Source organism: Cajanus cajan, chromosome 4, assembly GCF_000230855.2.
Source record: "Cajanus cajan strain Asha chromosome 4, NIPB_CcT2T_4, whole genome shotgun sequence".
Classification (NCBI taxonomy): Eukaryota; Viridiplantae; Streptophyta; class Magnoliopsida; order Fabales; family Fabaceae; genus Cajanus; species Cajanus cajan.
In genome coordinates this window covers 49,060,110-49,082,767 of record NC_138520.1, presented here as the reverse complement: position 1 = coordinate 49,082,767, position 22,658 = coordinate 49,060,110, and the positions used below count along the sequence as shown (strand labels likewise).

Sequence of the window (22,658 nt, the reverse complement as noted above, 5' to 3'; positions counted from 1 at the left end):
GTCTGTTCCTGCTTCTCCCCGTAATCGCCAAACAAGGTCGCCAACTTTAAATGTTCGTGGCCTGACCTTGGTCTTGCTTTCCTTGTGGTTTGTCGCAAATTGCCTTGCGGAACTCGGCATGCTCCTCCATCTGGATGTACCCAGCAACGCGAGCTCGGAGATCGTCCATGTCGGGAGGAGGTCGTCGGCAAAGGCTATCGACGAAAGGTCCTGGCTTCAACGCCATGAGCATGGAGTGCAGTGCGACCTCGGGATTCAGATTTCGGATCTTTACCGAGATGGCGGCGAATCGTTCCATGAACATTCGGAGTGGCTCGTCGTCACTCTGTCTGAGATTGGCCAGGGCAGCTGATGTTATGTGATGAGGTCGGCTCGTCGCATACTGTGTTGTGAACCGTCTGACCAGGGTGCCGAAGCTGTCAATTGACTTGGCAGGTAGCTGGGTGTACCAGTTGAGCGCGACCCCTTTGAGCGAGGTCAGAAAACCCTACACAGGATAGCATCCTCATTAGTGTAAAGATTTACCTGTGTGGTGTACAGATCGATGTGCTCGTCCAGATCCGTGGTGTCGTCCTAACGGTCGATGTGGAGAGGCTTCCACCCGAAAGGGAGAGGTGTTTCCATGATGCCGTCCACAAAAGGATGACGGCGAAAGGTCGCCTGATTTCCCGTGACGTGGGCAGGAGCGTTGCTTATGTCATGTGTCGACCTGTTGGTCGGTATGTGAGACCGATGTGTGGCAGGCCTGGGGGTTGGTGCCCTAGCCGCTGTTGGCGGTTGAGAAACTGAGTGCCCTTCCTCCTCATGCAGGTTGCTTTGTTGAGGGGGTTGATCAGAGGGACGCCGAGGGAGTTGGGCGCGAATACGCTTGTTCTCGGCGCGTAGCGCTGCTAGGTCAGCCTCATTAGCGATACGCATCGCGGCTAGGTCAGTTTCGTGCTTGGCACGCATACTTTGTAGATCTGCGGCGTGTTGCTGCCGCATCTGCTCGACCTGCTCGATCAATCGTCTCAATGCTGCTTCGTTATCCATGTTAGTGGTGTGATCTAGGTCGTCTGTTGCGCGTCTGCTATGGCTTCTGGTGAAAACCATAAGTATGGCCGATAAGAGCTGTCTTGATCGGCCCCACGGTGGGTGCCAAATGTTCTTACCGGGAATTCGAGGTAGGGATGATCCGCTGGGTAAGATCGGTGAGCCTCCTTCACGGGTACGTTGATGCTCCAAGATGGGGGTGGTACCTGCAAAAGAGACTCTGATGCCAAAGTTAGGGTTTGGGTGAATATGAGTCTCGTATAAGTAATGCACGTACCTTTGTGTGTATTAGGGTTTTGTTGGGCCTTGGGCCCGAGATCAGTTTATGACCTAATTGGATAGTGAGCCGATGTCGCCTAGAGCGTGTCCGAGGTCACTCCGCACTGTGATGCCGAGCTAGAGCTCGACATAGCGGTACGGATAGTACAACTTATAAAGTTTAATTCATAATAAAATGTTACTCATAATTATTTAACGACATAATTGAGGAATTTAAAACTGACATAGAAACATTCACTAGCATTATCATTCACCAATTTAAGTCTACATCACATCACGAGTGTAATTTTTGAAATTTTTTGAAATTAAATAAAATAAATTCTTTATAGGTTTGGTTAATTATCTAATTTTGTAAAGTATGACTCGGAAGGGAGAGAATCTAAACGCTTCTTCTTTTTCTTTTCCTTTATCTTTTTCTTTTTATTTTTCACTTAAGTCATTTCTTCTTTACCATTTTCGTTGTTGATCACTAGAATGGGTGAGGAAGTCTAACCTTCGGGGTTAGGAACTTCAAGCCAGTGGGGTGCGGGGTTGTCTTCTCCTCTTCTTTTACTTCAAAGTAGCTCAGAGTTCTCCATTCTTTTCTTCTTCTTCTTCCTTGGAGAGCTCGCAATCAAGGTAAAGGAAGTTGAAAACCTTGGATTTTGTTGAAATGTTGGGTTATTCAATGAATTGAGAACTTAAAATAAGTAGAATTTATGAAAATTGTAGCTTTTCGGATGAATTTGAAGTTTTGGTTGCATGTTACTGGAATTTTGATGTTCTTAATGATTCCTTTGAAGCTTTGATGCATGCATGTTGAAATTCTTATAATTTATGGGTTGCATGAACAAATTTAGTAGAGATAATGAGTGGTAAATAATGTTTAGGAGGAATATTGGTGAAGTGAAGGTGAGGAACAAAGAGGAAACAATGAAAATGTAAAAAATTTCTACACTCATTATTGCAACTGTGGTTGAGCACTACAACTATAGGAAAACTTGAGTTGGCAAAGATCTAGTGCTGCAACACTGAATTGAGTGTTGCAGCCTTGGGAAGAAATTGAGTTGTAGAGATCTAGAGTTGAAGCACTGAGTTGAGTACTATAGTCCTGGAAAGAAACTGAGTTGACATAAATCCAACACTGAAGTGTTGAGTTGAGCGCTGTAGCATTGAGGGTAGATGGTTGAATTTGGTATTAAAACTATCAACCTTTAGACAAATTGTTGCAGTTTTTACAATTTTTAACATGATAAATGATGAAATTAAGACCTAAATTTTTTATAAAAGTTGTAGAAAATGTTCTTGTCTTTCATATAAGATAAAGATGTTCTTGTATAGATTGCCTCCCCAACTAACCTATCAATTAGGTCACGAGTTATTAAACCAAAACATTTATAATATATAAACCCAAAAGGCATGAGCTTTGATAATTTATTTAGTTTACTCAACATTTATCATTACAACCAAAACATTTATTTACTCAGTCTTACACTTTTCCGATACTAGTTCACGCAGTTGACGATGTAACTCTCTGAAACTGAACCAAAAAAGGATCATTCTTAGTGAGCACCAAACGCCTATTTCCTTCACTATCGACATAAACCCCAATATCCTCACACGTGTCATCTAAACAGAACAAAAGCTTGTAATGGTTACAGCCCCTCTGGGAAGCTTTCTGAACTTGAAACGCACCACTTCGTGCATCACGGTAACCACCAATTTTCACAGCGGGTCCTTCCGGTAGCCCATCCACGACGATCCACAAACGTGTGGGCGTGCACGTGGGAACAGAAGCGAACATGATTTGAAACGGAAAGTTTGGGGTTATGTAAGGAAACAAGATTGGGAAAGCCAAGCTAAGTGGCTTCCCCTTAGAGGCTTTGTTGGGAGATTGCACAACGGTGAGAGGGCAAGTTTCGTTTCCCGTGGCGGCTAGTTCTATTCCCCCGCCACTTCCTCTTTTGACTGGCACCACGTAGTATGAGCCACCGTTTCGAAGAAGTTTGCCATCTGTGTCCAACACATCAAAGGCAGTGGCTGAAGGAAGGTACGAGGTGAAGCCAAAAAGAAGAAAGAGAGAGAATAATAATGTTGTAATGCCCTTCATTTCTTAGGTGGTAATGTAATGCAACTTTGAAGGAATCCAGCTATACCATTTATATATCATTTATAGACATGTTGGATACATTATAATAAAATTTATTATTATCGACAATTATTTAATGATAAAAAAATTAATTATTTTTATTTTATTATCTAATAATATTAATAACTAATATATAATAATTATTAAAAATGTATTTACGTTATACTAAAATTTATTATTAACAATAATTATTTATTAATGACTAATATATAATAGTTACTAAAAAATATTTATATCACAATAAAATTTATTATTAAAAATAATTATTTATTGAATAAAACTTAAGTTTCACATCGACTATAGATAAAATAATTAAATAATATATAGGTAGAAAATAATTCTAACCTTACAAGTCTTACATCTATTAGGAAATAAGACAATTAAAAAAATAAATAAATAATTCAAGTCTCACATTGACTATAGATAAAATAACTAAAAGGTATATAAGTAGAGAGTAACTCTCACTTTACAAGTCCCAAATCTCTTATGAGATAAGATAAGACAATTAAAAAAAATGAAAAAAAATGCAAGTCTCACATCAACTATAGATAAAATAATTAATTAAAAAATAAGACAATTAAAAAAATAAGAAAATTAAAAAATATATAAGTAAAGGACAATTCTCATCAAACTTGTACATTTTTCTTGTTCATTATAAGGGTCTTTACCAGCATGTAAAATAATTGTCCCACAATTTTTATTGTCACTAAAAATCATATTAAATGCTACTAAAAGTCCATTTTGTCATAGTGTTGTAAAGAGAATTTTGTATAAGAGTGTGTTTGATACCAAAATTAAATATTCTTTTCAAAGCCTTTTTTTACAAAAATTAAAAAAAGATATATTTTCTTAATACAAAACTTTCAAAAATATTTCTAATTTTATATCAAAAAAACATTAAATATGAAAAAAAATAATGTTATACTTATAACATATTATCCTAATTCATTATTTAATATGAAAAGGATAGAGATGAAAGAAAGTAAAAAAAAAAAAAAAAATACTTGTATAACGAATTTTACAATAAGTTGTATAATTAATATATAGAGTTTTTCTTATAAAAAATATAATATAGATATATAGATAAAAGAAAACAATATATAAATTATTATATCTATTTTTATGCGTAGAAATTATAATGACAAAAATACTTGTATATGAAGACTGAATGTTACCGTCAAAGCTAACCAATGCATGTTCCATGCACCAACGATCAACAAGTATATATGAAGACAGAATGCATGTACTCAAATGCACTGTGACATAAAACAAATTATTCAATTCACAAGGAGATGAACCAAATAATAATTCAATAGAAAATCACGAGAGAAAGCTTCTATAAAAAATACAATGAAGCCAAATTCTCAATAATGTAAATCCATCACGGTCAGAGATGGCAATGGGCCTCATGGAGCGGGTAATAGTAAACCTGCTCCTGTCTCGCTAGATGAAAATTAGCTCCATACCTACTTCATATTTGCGCGGGATCCATTAAGCGGGTATTCATGAATTTCTTGAATACCCACATATATCCATGGATATCCATGGATATTTATAAATTTTTTAAGAAATTAAAAAAATTATTATAAATAATTTTAAGTTTATATTTAATGTCATTGAAATATTAAAAAAAATTCAATGTTAATTTTGAACTTGTATTTAACGTTAATTTTGTTAAAATAATAATAATAATGTAAGATAATCAATAACTTAAAATACATCAATCTCATAAGTAAGTGAAAGTCTCATGTTATATAGCTACAATTATTCAATCTCATAATTCAAAACGAAAGTAAGCAACTAAAAATACATAAATCTTATTGGTCCAATCAAAGACAGAAAATTAATCAAATTACATCCAACATAATTCTATAACATGCTTAACACATATTGGTAACTTCATTAACTTGACTTTTGTAAGAAAATAAGATGAGAGAGTGTAGTTTTAGAGTTATGTAGTACAAGGATATAATTAGGATATTTAAGAAATATTATTAAACGGGTATCCGCGAGTATGGATATTATCATACCTGCCCCCACCCTGTTTATAAACGGGTAAAAAATTATCCGTCCCCATTATCCGCAGGTATTCAATTAGCCTATCTATTTATTATCCATAGCGAGTTTTACCTGCAAATACCTGCAGGTACAGGTATTTTTGTCATCCTTATCAATATATAGAAGTTGCACACATGGTGTTGTAGGTGAATCTAATTACCATTAAATATGATAAATTTATTTTTAATTTATGGTGTAATAAAAAAAATATTTAATGATGTGATTATAGTGATTTAACATATTACCACATAAAATCAAAATCTCAATACTCCATTATTCTGGCTAGTTCAAATATATTATGGATGGAGTTATTATAATTATATATACATGTTGTTCGAGCAACTTCCATGCATCTATGTGTTGTATTTAATTAAAAATTAAATTATAAAAATTAAGAGGAAAAAAAAAATATTACTGAGTTATATATGTATATATTATAGGAGTTACAATAGAAAGAGATTTTGATCAATTTAATTTATTTATTTTTACATATTTATGGTATTTTATTTAAAAGAGATAGCGTACAAATAGTAAATAAGGATAAAACTAAATATATTTGAAATAAATATGAATAAATTAGTTAAAGGGTAAATAATAAAAAGTGACAATTGAAAGATACAATATCACACAATAATAATTTTTCAACAGTCTCTAAAAGTATAGCATGCATACATTGTCCAGTTCCACTTGCACCAATGCTAGCTAGCAACACAAGTAATACCACCCACAACCATTACTTCTTACCTAAGAAAGTATCCAAACAAACAAGCAAATAAAAGAATCAAGGCAAGTAACCATAGTACAACACACAATAAATCACAAATTAGAGTACATGCAAAACATGTGGTCAAGATACATAACACACAATCCAGTTTGAATCAATCAAGCTCTAACACCACTAAATATGACACCCTCTGTCCCATATACTAGCATAGCATACTAATTCAAATTTATCAAAAGAATTTTGCAAATTATTCTACTAAAACCTCGTGGATAGAAGCATCACATTCAAACCAGAAAGAAAAGTTGTTTGAGAAAGTAATTACAGTGAAATAAGAAGTAAAATGAATACTAATTCAACCAATGAAATTTAAAAGAATTAACTGAAAATATGAATTCTTAACTACTACGTACCCCAACTTCACATCTTATCAGGAACTCCCAGCACAAGGTCTAAACATTGCCTCCAAGCACATCATTGTCATAATTAAGCTCATCACCTGCAAATCAACACCAATATAACAATAAAAAAAATAGGGGAGTAAGAATCATCTCACTCCAATTACTGGTGTAAGCTATGATCGGGAAATCATGCACAAATAAACAACAATAATCATACATAGTGATGATAAGAATTATCCCATACATTCAACATTACTCACATTTGTAGTTAACACTACAAGAAATTTCGAGATTACAAACGGCCAAAATCCGTGGGTTATCCAAAAAATCTGTAGGTAACACTTCATTTCTGACGGATTATAGATGGACAAAAATCCGTCGGTAAATTGTTCGTCTAAAATATTTACCAACGGATTATAATCCATGGGTAACTTTCTGACATAATTACCCACGGATTTATGTAAATTACCCACGAATTTATCTATGGGTAATTTCCCACGGATTTATCCGTGGGTAATTTCTCACGGATAAATCCATGGGTAATTCTGTGGGTATTGTTGATAATATTTTTAAAAAAAATTCAAAATTGTATTAAATAGTAATCCTGTAAATTAAAACAAGTTTAATCATTCATATAAGTTTAATCAATCATAATTATGTAAATTAAAACAAATTTAATCATTCATACAAAATAAAGTGTCATACATAACAAATAAAGTTTAGGGTTCAAATTTAAAAAACAAAATATAGTACAATCAGTAGAATTATAACATAATGTCTAATAAGCTGAATATCCAGGTGAATGTTTTTGATGTTGGTCATTAGCTTGTTCGTCCTCTGTTGGTTGCCGATTATCTTGTTGTTGGTCTTGTTGGTGGTCTTGTTGGTGTCTGTTTGGTTGTTGATGTTGATGTTGTTGCTGTTGAAGAGTAGTTTGCATAGTAGGTGGTAAGAATGGGAGTACAACATTGAGAAATGTGTTGAACTGAGTCTGATACTAGGAGGTCAAGGATTGAATCTCAGTCTGATACTAGGAGCGCATCTAACGCATCTCTTCCTCATTAGCTAAAACTCGTTGTGTCAACTGAGAAATCTCTTGTGTATTCTAAGACTGACTTAAAGATGTCCCCACAAAGCTGCTATCCTCAATCTCATAAAGATCTCCTGTACCATAACGACGTCCCTTGTATTTTTCACCAATAGCTGCATTCCAACATTGACTCCTAAGTCTATCCTCCTCAATAGGGTCTAAAGGGGTGCGTTCTGAGGTGCCAATAGTGGATCCAACCTCAAATATAACTTGAGAAAATCTAGCTTCAAAATCTTCCTATTATCATCATAAACAGTACGTAAAAATAGTGTAAACATTAATAAAATTAAAGAAAAATAAAATAAGTAACATAATAGACTCACATGTGTCCGCCTAGATTTATAATCAACAAACTAACCAGTGTCTTTTCGTATATGAGTTTGCTGAAAGAGTTCATCATGGTGTACAGGTCAACCAAGCTCCTTTTCCTACAAATAAAAACATTATATAAATCAAAATTTAACATATAAAATTAAGCATTAAAAAAATGAAGACTAAAATATAAACATACCATGCGAATGGCATGTCCATTCATACTAATGGAGCCACATGTGTGCATACTTCCACCCTTTTCAGATGCTCTATTTTTGTATGCTTGTGTACACTTTGTACGACATGTAGGTTCATTCCAATATTCTAATAAAGATTTCCACACACGATCTCCAATCCAATCTGGTTTCTCATTTTTCTTCCGGGCATCCATAAACATCTCAGAAAGTCTATGAGAAGCTTTTGCATTGAAATTTTTTTGATATTACTTTCATGCTCAGGACTTCATTTCACCATCCTCTATTAACAACCATATATATTAATTAATAACCAAAGAAACATCTCAAAAAGTCTATGAGAACAAGCAAGTATTTAACAATAATATATATATTTAATGACCAAATCAATCTATGAAAAATACGCTTATATGGGTTTAATACAATTCAATACCATATAATTCAATACAAATCAATCAGTCATTGCAACAATCCAATACAATTAATCAACGAACTCCTATAGAATTTATAACAGCTTACTTTTGTAAAAAAAAAACTAGAAGACAACATGTAAATCATGTAACTACTAACACCCAACACCACTTTAAATCATGGTTTTTATCATTTATCATACTAGGCCCACTATATTTCCTTCACATGTAAACTCTTGTTTTCTTTTCTAACATACTCCCCATAGTTAACAGGTTCTCAAAAAATATTGATGAAGCATTTTTATTGATTAACACTATTAATTACACAAAACTAAACTGGAATAAAATTGAGAATGAAGAAGTATTTACTATACAAATTTATTAATATACAAAGGAAATAAATCAGAATAGCTATGTTAGTCATATAATAACACTTTATTACTATATATATTTACAGAAATATAAACATATTAGATATGATATAAATATATTAGAAAAACAAAAATATATAATTAGAAATATATGATATAAATGTAAATTTTAGTGACTAAAATATGTAAAATTATATTTTTAGTAATTATCATCTATTTTAAATTAAATTTCTTATGATAATATTTATCTTTATTAAATTATCTATTAATAAACTAACAATGTATATAACTTCTTTTTTTTTATATGTAATAGTAATACATATACTATCCACCACCGATAGCAGTGACTAATCTCCTCGCTACGTTGGAGGCACCTCAAAAGGTGGGATAACTGGCCCCAAGATTTAACGCGGTTGCATACACAAGGCAGGATTCAAATCCCTGACCTTGCTTAAGCGTGGATCAACCCCTACCGTTGAACTACACGCTTGGGGTTAATAATACCCTAGATTTAAATAGATATATAAGTGTATATTTCATAAATCTTTAATTTACCTTAAAATGTTGAAAGAAAATATCTTTATCAGCCTGGGGAATTTCTCCCCATGTGACCCAGGGTGAATGATATTGCTGCTTAATGCATGGTCTGTGTGATAGCACTTGATGCAGTCTTTGATGGGAGAAACCTAAACAAAATAAAGACATAATATTTTAAACCTTAATAAACTTAAATTTACTTATAATTAAAAAATTATGTAAATGCTAATTTATTCTTACCCATTATGAGTAGGTTTAATTAAAGGATGATCATCAAGTGGCGGGTCCTCCTCATTTAAGTCTTCATTATCAGGTGGTGGATTAACATTAGGTGTTCCTATAGCATCTGGGGATGGAGATGGTGTAGAACGAATAGCTATGGATGAGGATGACATAGAACCAATAACTAGGGATGGAGATGGTCTGGATGCCACAACTGGGGATGGGGATTGCGTGGATGCTACAACTGGGGATGGGATAGATGATGTTAAGTTGTCTATGTGATAATACTTTAATCTCATATTGCTTCTTCCCCTTCATTACCTACTTCCCCTTATTCTCGCTAGGCGACGGTGGAAGGGGAGGGTCACAACCTCCTAATGACATATCTATTCATTGAAAATAAAGTTACAAAATAATACCCAAAATGAAACTATAATATAAAAATAGACAACAAATCAAATTTATAATACTAGTTGCATAATTATGATTATACACTTTGATATCAAAATCATACACTTCAAATCCAATTTTTCTAATCCTATTCCGAAAGTCTTCAAACTCATCTTCAAAATCATCATCAAGTTCATTTTATTCATTATTTTTTGCCAAATCATTTTCTTCATTGATTTGCTCATTGACTTCTTCAAGATCAACTTCTAAATCTTGTAATCCCGTAATTCCTTCAACTTCAATGACTTCATTGGCATGTAACATTTCATCTACTAGATAAGGTACATCATCTTCTATATCATTATATTCTATTCTACCCCTTGGCTTTGTTTTGATTGCAACACACCAACCACATTTGTCCCTTCGCGATGTAGGATCACTACTACAAGACATGCTATTTACATCGGTTCTTTAACATCATCTACATCGGTTCTAAAACCGATGTAGAAGAAAGTGACGTAGTAAATATATACAATTTTATATCAATTTTAAAACCGATGTAGAATAATCATAAATCTACATCGGTTCTTATTATAACCGATGTAAATCTATATGCAATTCTACATCAGTTTATTGCATAACCGATGTAAATACATTCTCTCCAGTCATAGGACCGACATTACCAGTAAGCATACCATACAATTCAAAAGCCATCTACAGGAGCCATTATGAAAAGAACAATTACTTTATTGGACAACCTAACACACATTATGAGTGATGTAACGTAACACACATTATGTTGCCATCTTAAGGAGTTGTATCAAGTATTGATATCACATCCATCACATCCATCGTCAGCTGAAATAAAACCAAGTCATTTCTAACTATATGATATCTAATTTGCAACATGTGTGATTGCAGTGTAATTGCAATGTTCATATGTTTATACCCCAACATACTACCATAAAATTAATAAATAAATAAATAAAAAAGAAAGAGAGGAGCCGTCCAAAATGATAGTTCACTCAAAAGCAACATTGTTTTACACAAAAGCCATGAAATAACCACATACCTCGGTATCACTTTGAGTACCCAAGTCTCCTGGCCGTTTTATATAACCTGGATCTTTACTGCATCGGATTGAAATAGCATCAATAAAGTAGCATAGATTGAAAGTTTAGAATTAAACTCGAAGATTTTTTTGATATTTCAGGACAGATTGTCAAGTTTTAGTCCTAATTATAAGTCCTAACTCTTGGATCCAACTTGAGTTCCTAAAGAATTTTATTTGAGCATTCACATCATAACAACAGGCATGCATCAGTAGAAGGTATTCATTCAAAGCATATAATATCACACAAATACAAGGAAAGTACATATATGTATATTACCATATCACACAGAAAAATAGAAAGAATACATGACAAAGGAGATTACCTACTACACCTATAGAACAATAAGGGCACCAAATACCAGAGAAAGTGTTGTCCACGACCAAAGTCCAACAATGGCAATAATCTTTTTAAGGTTAGGAGCTGGAATTAGTGAAAATATTCAGTCAAGGTTCATCACAGAAAAGGATAGCAAACTAGCATACAATTTTTAAAATACCTGCAACAACACAATTGACAAAGAGGATTGTGAGAAAGATTATAATACACAATAAGATGGGAGCATAACCAATATCTGTCACCATCCCACAACAAAGTTTCCCTCTCCAGTAGTTGTTATGAGCCCGTTGTTGATTTGAATGCAAAAATATAACACTATAACTTAACTAAAGGAGCCTTTATCTCCGTCTCGAACCAGCCTTCCTTGAACAACTTAACACACACATCACTCATCTGAAACGGTTCAAAATGCACATCGGCGGCCATGTCCTCATTGACCTCAAGCTTGACCACTGCAGTAACCCACTCCTTCAAGCCACTCTCAACATGATACTCGGCAACCTGAAGCTAATGGTCTGCGTGAAAATGAAGCCAACTTTTCGCATCCCTAAGCCGACGACAATAGCATCGACGAGCTTCTCCTCGTCGGATGTCCTCGGAGCCCTGCTGGGGAGGCTCATAGATGAAGTCGACCTCGACCTTGCCGTCGTCGGAGACGGTGCCGCACATGAAGCCGTCGCGCTTGATGGCGAAGGCGAGGGTGTCGTTGACGTAGTGCTGGAAGGCGTTGGCGCAGTCGCGGTCGAAGGAGACGAGTTGGCAGTGGGGATTCTCCTGGTGCGTGACGCACATCTGCTTGGCGATGAGGTCTTCCATGGCCGAAGAAGCCGGCGGGGTTGAAGGCGGGGCCAGGGATGCGGCGCTTGCCATCGTAGACGAGGAAGAGGATGGAGCCGTGGGCGAGGGGGAGGGTGGAGAGGGGCCCGATGGGGTTGGAGAGGTCGGAGAATCGGAAGAGATCTTGGGGGGATTTGGCGAGGAGGAAACCCTAGCACACAGAGATAGAGAATGTGTGAAGAAGCTAAAGGGCTTCCACGCGAGGTAATACTACATCGGTTATTTTGAAAACCGATGTAGATCTATTTGTAAATATTTACAAAATTGCCACCGCACATTTAGATCTACATCGGTTTTGTTCATAACCGATGTAAATTTGCTTTACATTCAACTCATATTTACGAATATGCCATCGTATCCAATTTTTACATTGGTTCTACCTAAACCGATGTAGAATTGGCGATGTAGAACAGTAACTTTCTAGTAGTGGATACAGGGCACAATACACTTGTCTTACATTGTGTGCAATGATAAACAGATCAAATAGTTGATATCTTCTATCCATTTTAATATCGACAATATTATATTTGGGATCAATTCTTGTATCTCTACTCGATGGATCAAACCAATCACAGTAAAATACCACAACTTTTTTAGGATATATTGAGGTGTTGTGCTCTATCTCATACATGTGTTTAATAACTCCATAGAAATCATCTTCTTCTCCTTCTATAATCCCTTTAACATAAACACCACAATTTATTGTTTTGTTACCCTCACTCCATGCATGGGTGTGAAATTTATACCTATTGACAAAGAACGTGTGCCATTCTTTAACACAAGTCAGAGGACCATATGATAAATCTTGTAAGTGTTGATTTCTCACATATAAAGGCTCATTGTTAACCTACAAAGGTAAGGTTCATGAAAGGTTTAGGGTTATGAATTTTGGTAAAGAAAAACTAAAATAAGTGTTTAGATATATACATACTTGATTCTTGAACCATGTAGGAAATTCTGCATGTATACGAGTATAAGCATTTGATTCACTTATTTGTTGGGATTGTATGAATGAACTATCCAATTATATCACTCAAATTGTAAATGATACGGATATTCAAGTCCTTATATAATAAATATTGAAAATTTTGTAAATTACTTACTCAAGGTATGGTTTAACTTCAATACAATTGATCAACACGTGAACATGAACTAAGTTTAGCTCTGCATCGATTAACCAATGAGTCAACTATTTCCCAGAATGAAGACCAGGTTGGTTAAAGACTGATAACATATACGAGCACCCTTGACTTTCGACTTCCATTTCATTTCTAGAATTTCGTGGTGACAACATGAAGTTGTTGAAATAATGAGAGCAAAAATGAGTTATTTCACGGTGCAAGTAAGAATAACAAATTGAGCCTTCAACCCTAGCATTATTCTTTATAGATCGTTTAGCATCATTATTCTTTATAGATCGTTTAGCATCACCCATGAATCGTATTAATTCGTATATATATTAATTCATATTCATGCATATCAAGAAACAAACACAAGTGATATTAATAATTTGTAATATGATTTCATCCTTTAGTTTATAAGTGGTTTTGACGTGGGTTATTTGGAAAAATAAACTTACTTTTGCTCGGGCTAGCACCATAGTCATGACGTTGTAGAAAATGTGAAAAACAACTAGCACGAATATAAATATATGTAAGTGATGCACCCCTGACTGAGATATCAAAGGCACTTTACCCTGCTCAAAAAAATACACCATTTTATTAATAGTATTTAATAACTGAATAATAAAAAGGGGTACGAGAACATAATCATATATATTAATGTTAATTTCTCATTTGGCCCCAAAAATAATTGTATCAAAAGTGTTAGATTTATGTGGGTACACCATAACAACTCTCTTAAATGTTTATGGGGAAGAAAAAACAAGAGAAATGAATTTGAGAACAAAACTAATTGTTTGTGTTTAGAAACAAACTTACATCTGTGCTGCTCTTTAGACATGGAAAGCTCCAAACTTGACACAGCAGAAAAAATTGCACAATGACCAAAAACCACACAAAAGTGAGTTAGTTACCAAAACTTGATATATGTTCTCTACTGGTGTGCTTGCAACCAAGGTTTTAAAAACTGGTCCACAAATGCGATTTTTGATGCAACATCAAGGTTTTTGGATTTTCTGGGATCACAATTAAAGTTGCATCGGTGCATTTGTTTGCAATTTCTCATAAAGAGTTAACTTCATATCATTGATAACTTCATACTGTAAATAGATTAAAAGATAAATGGAGGACTGCAAATAGAAAAAAAAAAAAAAGGAAAGGCAGGTCGGATTGGATTCTTACAGAGAGTCTCTCTAATTGCGCGGTGTCGAGCGATGGGTCGAGAGTCTCTCTAATTGCGCAGTTTCGAGCGATGGGTCGGGGACGAGCAGGAGAAAGAGTGACGAGAAATGAGAAGAGCGGGAGAGAAACCCTAATTTATTCAATTCATTCGCGGTTTGTGGCCCTCACATTATTCATTCAGGGAAGTTTCTATTTAATTTATTATTTAATATTTACTTTTATATAAATAATTGAGGCAAGCAATTAACTTGATGGGTCCATTAGCTAATCTTAAGTTAATTGACGGGTCTTTCTGTGCGTGTGGTCTAAAAAGGGAGGATTCGAAGATTATTTGTTGACTGGAATTAGAAATTAAAAATTGGTTAGAAAAGAATATCATGAAACTTCTTTCGAAGAATATTATATCATGTTAAAAATTACAAAATATTTAAATATCTAAATAATTAAAATATTTAATGAAATATACTATATATTTTTTAATTAGAACTCTTTGAGAATTTAATGATCATGTACAAATAATGTAAAGTAATTGTCATTCAATAAAAAATTATTGTTATATGATTTTTTACTGATTTATTATGAAATTCAGTAATTTTTATATATATTTTAGGGCAGGGTGTTAGAGGCTGGCATGGTTCTACCTAAAATTTGTGTATAAAAATATTTTGAGGATGATAATTTCAGTCAATCTAGTACAAATAATTCCAGCCATTTAGTGGAATCGAGGCACTTCGTGCCTCTATTAAAAATAAAATAAAAATAAAAATTAAATAATAAAAGTATATTGATTTAATTGGTATTATGATTAATCTATTAGTTTCAAGTTCTTAAATTTGATTAAAAAATATTTTTTATAATTTTTTTAAAATAAAAGGAAATAATAGTCAAAAAAAGTGGAGATCAAGGTAGTTACTAAAAAGGGTATCCCCTTTATATATTAGTATATATTTTTAAAATAAAAGGGTATAATGGTAAAAAAAAGTGGAGACCAAGGTAGTTACTGAAAAGGGTATCCCCTTTATATATTAGTATAGATATACAAAAAAAATTTAATTTATTTTAATTTCTAATATATTATGAATGATATATTTTATTATAATATTAATATTACATTTCAATCTACTAATTGAATTTTAACATTAAATTTTTAAAGAAAAGTTACAATTGACTTAAACACTTAAAATATCATGATCGTATTGTAAAACATCAACTTTAAAATAAAAATATATTATATTTATAAAAGAAATTATTTAAAGAACATAATTTCTTACATTAATAAATATAATTGACATAAATTATTTAGAAGAGAAGTCTTGTTTGATTAAATAATTTATCTAATTAATTACAAATTTTTGTACAATTAATTCAATTTTTTTTCTTGTTAGATATTTTAAATGATTTAATTTCAATAATAAAGTATGTAATCTCACAATTTAAATAAAATTAACTATATAATATTAATATATATATATATATATATATATATATATTGATAGTAAATTATTATTTTATACTATCATTTAATTATAAATTATATATATATAATAGTTGGTATGGAAAATTAATTAGCATGATAAAATTTATTAAATATTTAATCATTTAATTTATTAATCTTTTATCATCATATTTTTTTAAATTTACTCACGAACATCTTTTAATTTTCGACGAATGACATTTTAGACAGATAATCTGTGGAAAATATTTGCCAAAAACATCATAATTTTCCCACGAAAAAAATTCGTGGGTAAGACAATCTGAAATTTCATATGGAAAACATCCGTGAGAAATATCTGTCTGAAACATCATAATTTTCCCACGGAAAAATCCGTGAGTAAGATCATTTGAAATTTTAGATGGAAAAAATATGTGGGTAATATCCATCGGTAATGTCGTTTTTCCCACAGATATTTATATGTGGGAAAAAATCTATGGGTAATGAGTATTTTTCTTGTAGTGTAACAATTAATCAAGATATAGTTAAACAACATATGTACGTTCAAAATTAATCCACAAGATGCAACAAAGTCTATACTATTCATATCATTAGTCATCAATTTATAATTCATAATCGATTAATGAATGTTATGTTCATGTAATGGATAAGATTCTCTTAAAATATATGCATGTGTCGCCAATAAAATCACATATCTCAACCCGAAGGCATGAATAGCCTAGGAGAATATGTCGTGTGTAACACCTCGATTTTCACAAATTATATGAAGACTCAAAGCCCAATAACGGTGATTTAGTAGCCTAGAACGGGTTGTTCCCAAACTGGAACGTGCCATTCCAAACTACTAAAAAGGCCTATAAACCCTAGATTGGAATGGGTCGTTCCAACACAGGTTGTTATGAGTAAAATTCAAACCTAAAATGGCCCATTCCACTTTGGGAACGAGTCGTTCCAAACAAGGCCATTATGAGTTAAAACTCAACTCCACAATGGGCCGTTCTAGTTTAAGAACGGGCCGTTATAGATATGAATTTTACACATGACGAATGTGAAGTTAGACATGAAACACATAGAAGGGAGGTTGAATATGTGTGTGTGAGTACGAAGGAATTTTAAAACTATTTTTGCAAGAGTAATGTTTTTCGTCCAATGCACTTTTAAATACCAGACGGTTATGCAGAATTTGCTTAACACAAGGTCACTGCGTCTGAACGATTTATCGACTGCTGAAGAAAAATGTTTCGTATACCAATAATGATTAAGGTTTTCTTGCATTTTCCTTTTCAAGATAGTTTCAGTTAAGGATAGGCAGTAGATAAAACTTTTTAGTGAATATATTTGTTAAACAAAATTTGCGTCTTCGTCTGAAAAGTGGTTTTAATGAAGAATAGACACTAGACGAAGTTTTCAACTTAATTTGTCAATTAAGAAGGGTTTGCGTCTGAAATATAAATAAAACACTTCAATCATTTTTATACTGGTTCGCTCAACTGAGCTACGTCCAGTCTCCTTTAACTGAAGGGTTTCACTAAATATGCAATTAAGTACAAAAGTATTGTCGACCACTTATGGCCCGTTGACTTCACTCATCAACGCTAGTATTTTCTTATCAGCTTCTTCAGGATAACATTGAGTATTATGGACCACCCAGGTTAGAACCACTCTTGGTCCAAGTATTTTCGACCTCTTTAGGCCTTGAGTATTCTAGACCATCCTGGTCACGGCCACTCCTGGTCATGAGTATTCTCAACCACTCTTGGTTGGCTAGCTAGCTTCACTAACCAGCTCTAGTATTATTAAACCACTTCTGGTTCCCCAAGTATTCTCGACCACTCATGGCCCGCCAGCTTCACTCACTAGTGCTAGTATATTTTTATCAATCACTTCTGGCTAGCAGTGAGTATTATGGACCACCCAAGTCAAAACCACTCCTGGTCCAAGTATTCTCGACCACTTCTGGCCCGCCGCCAGCTTCACTCACCAGTACTAGTATTCTTTAATCAGCCTCTTAAGGCTCGTAGTGAGTATTCTTTAACAAGCCCCTCCGGGATTTACAAGTATTCTTTTCCTAACCTCTTCAGGCTTTACAATATTAGTTAGACAAGTTTGGTTTGAGTGTATGAGTTACTCTCATAGAGAGGATACATAGGTTTCTACACTCACTAAGGTATGCAACCTTAGTCTTTACAACGATTGAGTGTTTGGTTTACTCTCATGGAGAGGATACATAAGTTGGTACACTCACTAAGGTTTTGTTCCTTTGTTGAGTATACATGGCCAACGGCCAGCCAAAAAAGCCAACCTTCTTCGGTTTGAGGTTATTGCATACTTGTAGGCATGTAAAATTTGCCCGTTGAATATGTTCGTTGAAGCTGATATAGTCGTTCATGAATAGTTTGATCCTTTCATTTAATGCACTCAATCTTGCATTAAATGTTGCTTCCTGTTTATGAACAATGCGTATACTGTTCTGAATCTGTAGATTCTAACTTTCACAGAATCCTAGGGATTAGCTGCAAAGACGTTATCTTTATCAGAAAAGTAGGTGTCCTTTTTCTGACACACTCGGGATTTGACGTTTTGTGCTTACTTTCCTTCTTTCTTCTTTTCTTCTCACAATTTCGATGACTTTATGTGTTCTCCTGTGAGTGTGGATGATATTCAAATTGTTCTTTGAAACTTGATTCCTCAGGTGATTGCGTGACAATTTTCTTCTGCGTCTGGTAGTCTATGTGTAGCTCAATACTTGACCACTGTCTGAGCATTTGTTATTAACTCATTGAATTTTTCTTTCATCTTGTCATCTAGTATATGGCCAGACTTTCAATTCCTTCTAGAATGCTTATCTGTTTGTATTGTCCTTCATTTGATGTGTTGTTGACTTTCTTCTGAACTTTGACCAACCTTCGTCTACGTCTTTATGTTGCGTTTTAGGTTGTGCTTGACACAATTTTGCCTTGTTCTTGATTTGGCCTTCACTACTAGAAAAATTAAAATTAGAGAGGGAAAAAATCCGTCACTAATTTACATAAAATCCGTCACAAATAAGTTAGTGACGGAATTTGTGACGGAAATGATTCCGTCACAAAATATTTAGTGACGGATTATTTACTCCGTCACAATTAGTGACGGAATAAAGGCATCACAAACAATATAATTTCCGTCACTAATTTGTAACAATAGATGTTTAGAAATTAATAAAAATCCGTCGCAATTTGTGAGGGATTATAATCCGTCGCAATTTGTGAGGGATTAAATCCCTCGCAATTTGTGAGGGATTAAAATCCCTCGCAATTTGTGAGGGATTGAGAGGTATGAATCCCTCACAAATTGTGATGAATCCCTCGCTATTTGAGAGGGATTAAATCCCTCGCTATTTGAGAGGGATTGAGAGATGAATGAATCCCTCGCTATTTGAGAGGGATTGAGAGATGAAGGAATCCCTCGCTATTTGAGAGGGATTGAATCCCTCGCTGTTTGAGAGGGATTGAATCCCTCGCTGTTTGAGAGGGATTAAATCCCTCGCTATTTGAGAGGGATTGATAGGTATCACAAAATCCGTCACAATTTGCAACAGATAAAATCCGTCACTAACTGGGTTGTGAATCCCTCTCAAACTGGGCATCTTTGATGACTAAATTTGTGATGAATAATTACGAAATCTGTCTACTGAATGAAATCCATCGGTGATAAATAAAATCCATCACAAATTGCAAATTATTTTTTCGTAAATTTGTAGAATATATTTTTCTCCTATAATTGTGATTAACAAATAATTTATTAATTAATCAAAGAAGTTGAATTTATTGTGTAATTGTTTAAAAAATTAACAAAATAAATAATTAAGAAAAATTTCTCAATTCTATAAAAACATGTAACTAAATACAAATAATACAAGAAAGTCAAGCATACTATAGATACAAATAACACCAAATATAACAAAGTATCCCTAATGTATGATAAGTACTATAGTAAAACTTAAACATAACAAATTATAAGTTTAAAGCATAGTAAACATAATAGTAAAAGATAATGCATCCCTAAACATCTATATCATGATCATCATCTAACTCATTATCATCAGATTGTACTGTGTCAGCATCATGTGTAGGAGGAGGTTGGAGAGGACGAGAAGATTGAGAAAACATCTCCATAAATTGCTTCAGCTGCTCACGAACCAACCGAGACTCTTCCTGTGAAGCACGAATCAAATCTGCATGGCTTTGCAATTGTTCTTTTAATGATTTGTTTTCTTCAGACAAATTTGAAACAAGATTTTTCATTTGTTGATACTCAGGAGTTGAGATACCCTCTAAGAATGTAGAAGAAGAAGGTTTATACTTCCCAGCCTCTGAACCTAAACCAAATATTCTTCCTTTATCGTTCACACCACCAACAACATCATAGAAAATACTATTTTCAGATTGCACACTAGAGGCAGCATGATCTCCCGATAACTGTTGTGACTCTCTTTCAGATAACCGTCTTTCATACTCATTCTATAAAAAGAAAAGTAAGAAACAAAAGTATATAAACATTAATAATGACAATAGAAGATCTCATGAATGTCATGAATGATGCAAAGAATCATGCAAGAAGAACACATAAAAATACTTAGTAAAAAGTTTAAGATGTAACTTATGAGCAACACATCACTAGATAAGTATGAATTGCAATGAAATTAGTAACTTGTAAACCTAGATGCAACACCACATACACATGAATCTCATTGAATTTAGCAATTAGTAAAGTAAGATGTAGAGATGATAGCACTTCACATTACATGAAACTAAAATTGAGCACAACCAATAAGGTGAAATGATTCTATGTTCACATAATTCAGTAAAAATTTCAAATCATATAAAAAAATTACATACTATAAATGGTATAGCTTGCAATTTTGAGACCATTAACTGTAACCTATCTTAATATGTCAAGTCGACAGTGAAGGACAGAACATGACAACTTTGACAGTACCATAACCATTGTTGAAACATAACCATTGTTCTGTCTCTAATATAACCATTATATGTCAAGTCTTGCAAACATAATCATTATTATCTCTCTAACAGAATCAATCAAGTTCTTCATAATTCAATATATATAAAATTATAACTTACCGCTATCCTTTCTGCCTTGGAAGACACCCATGCATTCTCGTTTGCTGTCTTATGGGTCTTTTGGAATAGGTCCCAACATGTTGGAGTCATATCTGTAGATATTTTCTGAAGGAACAAAGAGTAATATAGTTTAATTTTAAATTTTGCTCCTGAAAAGAATAAGTAAATATTACTTACCAATCTCTTAAAATGCTCAGAAGTAGGAATGGATCCTCCAGTATGCAATGAACCATCAGAAGAATTTCTATTATTAGCATTAGTCATTGACTTATGTTTCCAATTCTCATCATTCCATTTTTGTTGAAGTTCTACAAGTTTTTGCTTTGGAATCCAACTCCCTTGATCAATGCCTCGTCGCACCCTATACATAGCATTTGAAAGCCCTTCAGATGCTTTATGGTCAAATGCTTTTCTTATTTGTGCATCATGATCAGGCAGCCACTTGAACTTTCTCTACATCAAAAATTTATAAAATATTATTTAAACAATGTGCAATTTAATGCAATGAAAAATATAAAATGGTTATTATAATATTTGTAGTTCTTTATACCTGAAACTCTTCAAACCACATGTTTGCCACACCTTCATTAGTGCTTTTAACCTCTCCATATGATTCCCATGACCCTTCAAACTTCCCTTTGATTATTCTTGAAATTTCACGGGTAGGGTGAATTGGTGGGTCGAATCTATAAAAATAAAATAGAAGAACTAAAATAACTTATAACACGAAACATGTTTATATTGATCTAAAAGAAAATAATTATTCATACTTACGTGTTTTGTGGACCTGGGCGAATCCAAATACGTCCATCAGAGTCAAAGCTTCCAATTTCTAAAGATGGATCAATAGAGGATGATGATCCAACAATTGGACTACCAGTAGCATCAATGGAGGGATTTGTTTGTGGTCTTTCAATCATATTTGGGAATTGTGTTAAAGGAACATGAGGGGTAGGTATAGACTGGTTAGTTTCAGAAACTAAATGTGGTTGGGAAGTGGAAGTAACATGAGGGGTAGGTGTAGCTTGGTTACTTTGGGGAGTTGTAGGTGTTTGGGAGGTGGAACCATGTATAGGTTGGGTAGTACAATGAGAGGGTTCTCCAATAGAATGTATTGGCTGAGAAGTAGAAGGTGGTGGCACAATGGTGGTACCTCTACCTCTCCCTCTTCCCCTACCTCTACTAATACCTCTACCAGTGTCTCTCCCTCTTCCTCTATCAGTCATGTTATTGCTCATAATCTATACACACAATGTAGAACATTAACAAATAATGTTTATTAAGACATCAATAATAAGTTCAAGATTAACAAATAATATCTACTATATAGTAATATATGCATATCCACA

General features: G+C 33.7%; 2 protein-coding genes and 1 non-coding gene across 3 annotated transcripts; all 3 read right to left on the bottom strand.

The window, feature by feature from the left end:
* Nucleotides 1-2,695: 2,695 nt before the first annotated feature.
* On the bottom strand, nt 2,696-3,437 carry LOC109806506 (kunitz-type trypsin inhibitor KTI1). The gene has a single exon (XM_020368933.3). The coding sequence runs from the start codon at nt 3,398-3,400 to the stop codon at nt 2,801-2,803; it is 600 nt and encodes a 199-aa protein (XP_020224522.1). The 5' UTR covers nt 3,401-3,437; the 3' UTR covers nt 2,696-2,800.
* Nucleotides 3,438-7,273: 3,836 nt separating this feature from the next.
* Nucleotides 7,274-14,929, bottom strand: LOC109791828 (NPL4-like protein A). Its single transcript, XR_014433080.1, has 10 exons — nt 14,737-14,929; nt 14,374-14,408; nt 14,013-14,129; nt 11,583-12,584; nt 11,218-11,275; nt 9,774-10,141; nt 9,552-9,682; nt 8,221-8,498; nt 8,033-8,137; nt 7,274-7,946 (listed from the first exon to the last, which is right to left on the bottom strand). It is a non-coding gene; the product is annotated as an NPL4-like protein A (transcript).
* Nucleotides 14,930-20,085: 5,156 nt separating this feature from the next.
* Nucleotides 20,086-22,550, bottom strand: LOC145956819 (uncharacterized). The gene is made up of 5 exons (XM_083072531.1): nt 22,084-22,550; nt 21,860-21,995; nt 21,487-21,762; nt 21,310-21,414; nt 20,086-20,688 (listed from the first exon to the last, which is right to left on the bottom strand). The coding sequence occupies exons 1-5, from the start codon at nt 22,545-22,547 to the stop codon at nt 20,230-20,232; spliced, it is 1,440 nt and encodes a 479-aa protein (XP_082928657.1). The 5' UTR covers nt 22,548-22,550; the 3' UTR covers nt 20,086-20,229.
* Between the last annotated feature and the right edge of the window lie 108 nt (nt 22,551-22,658).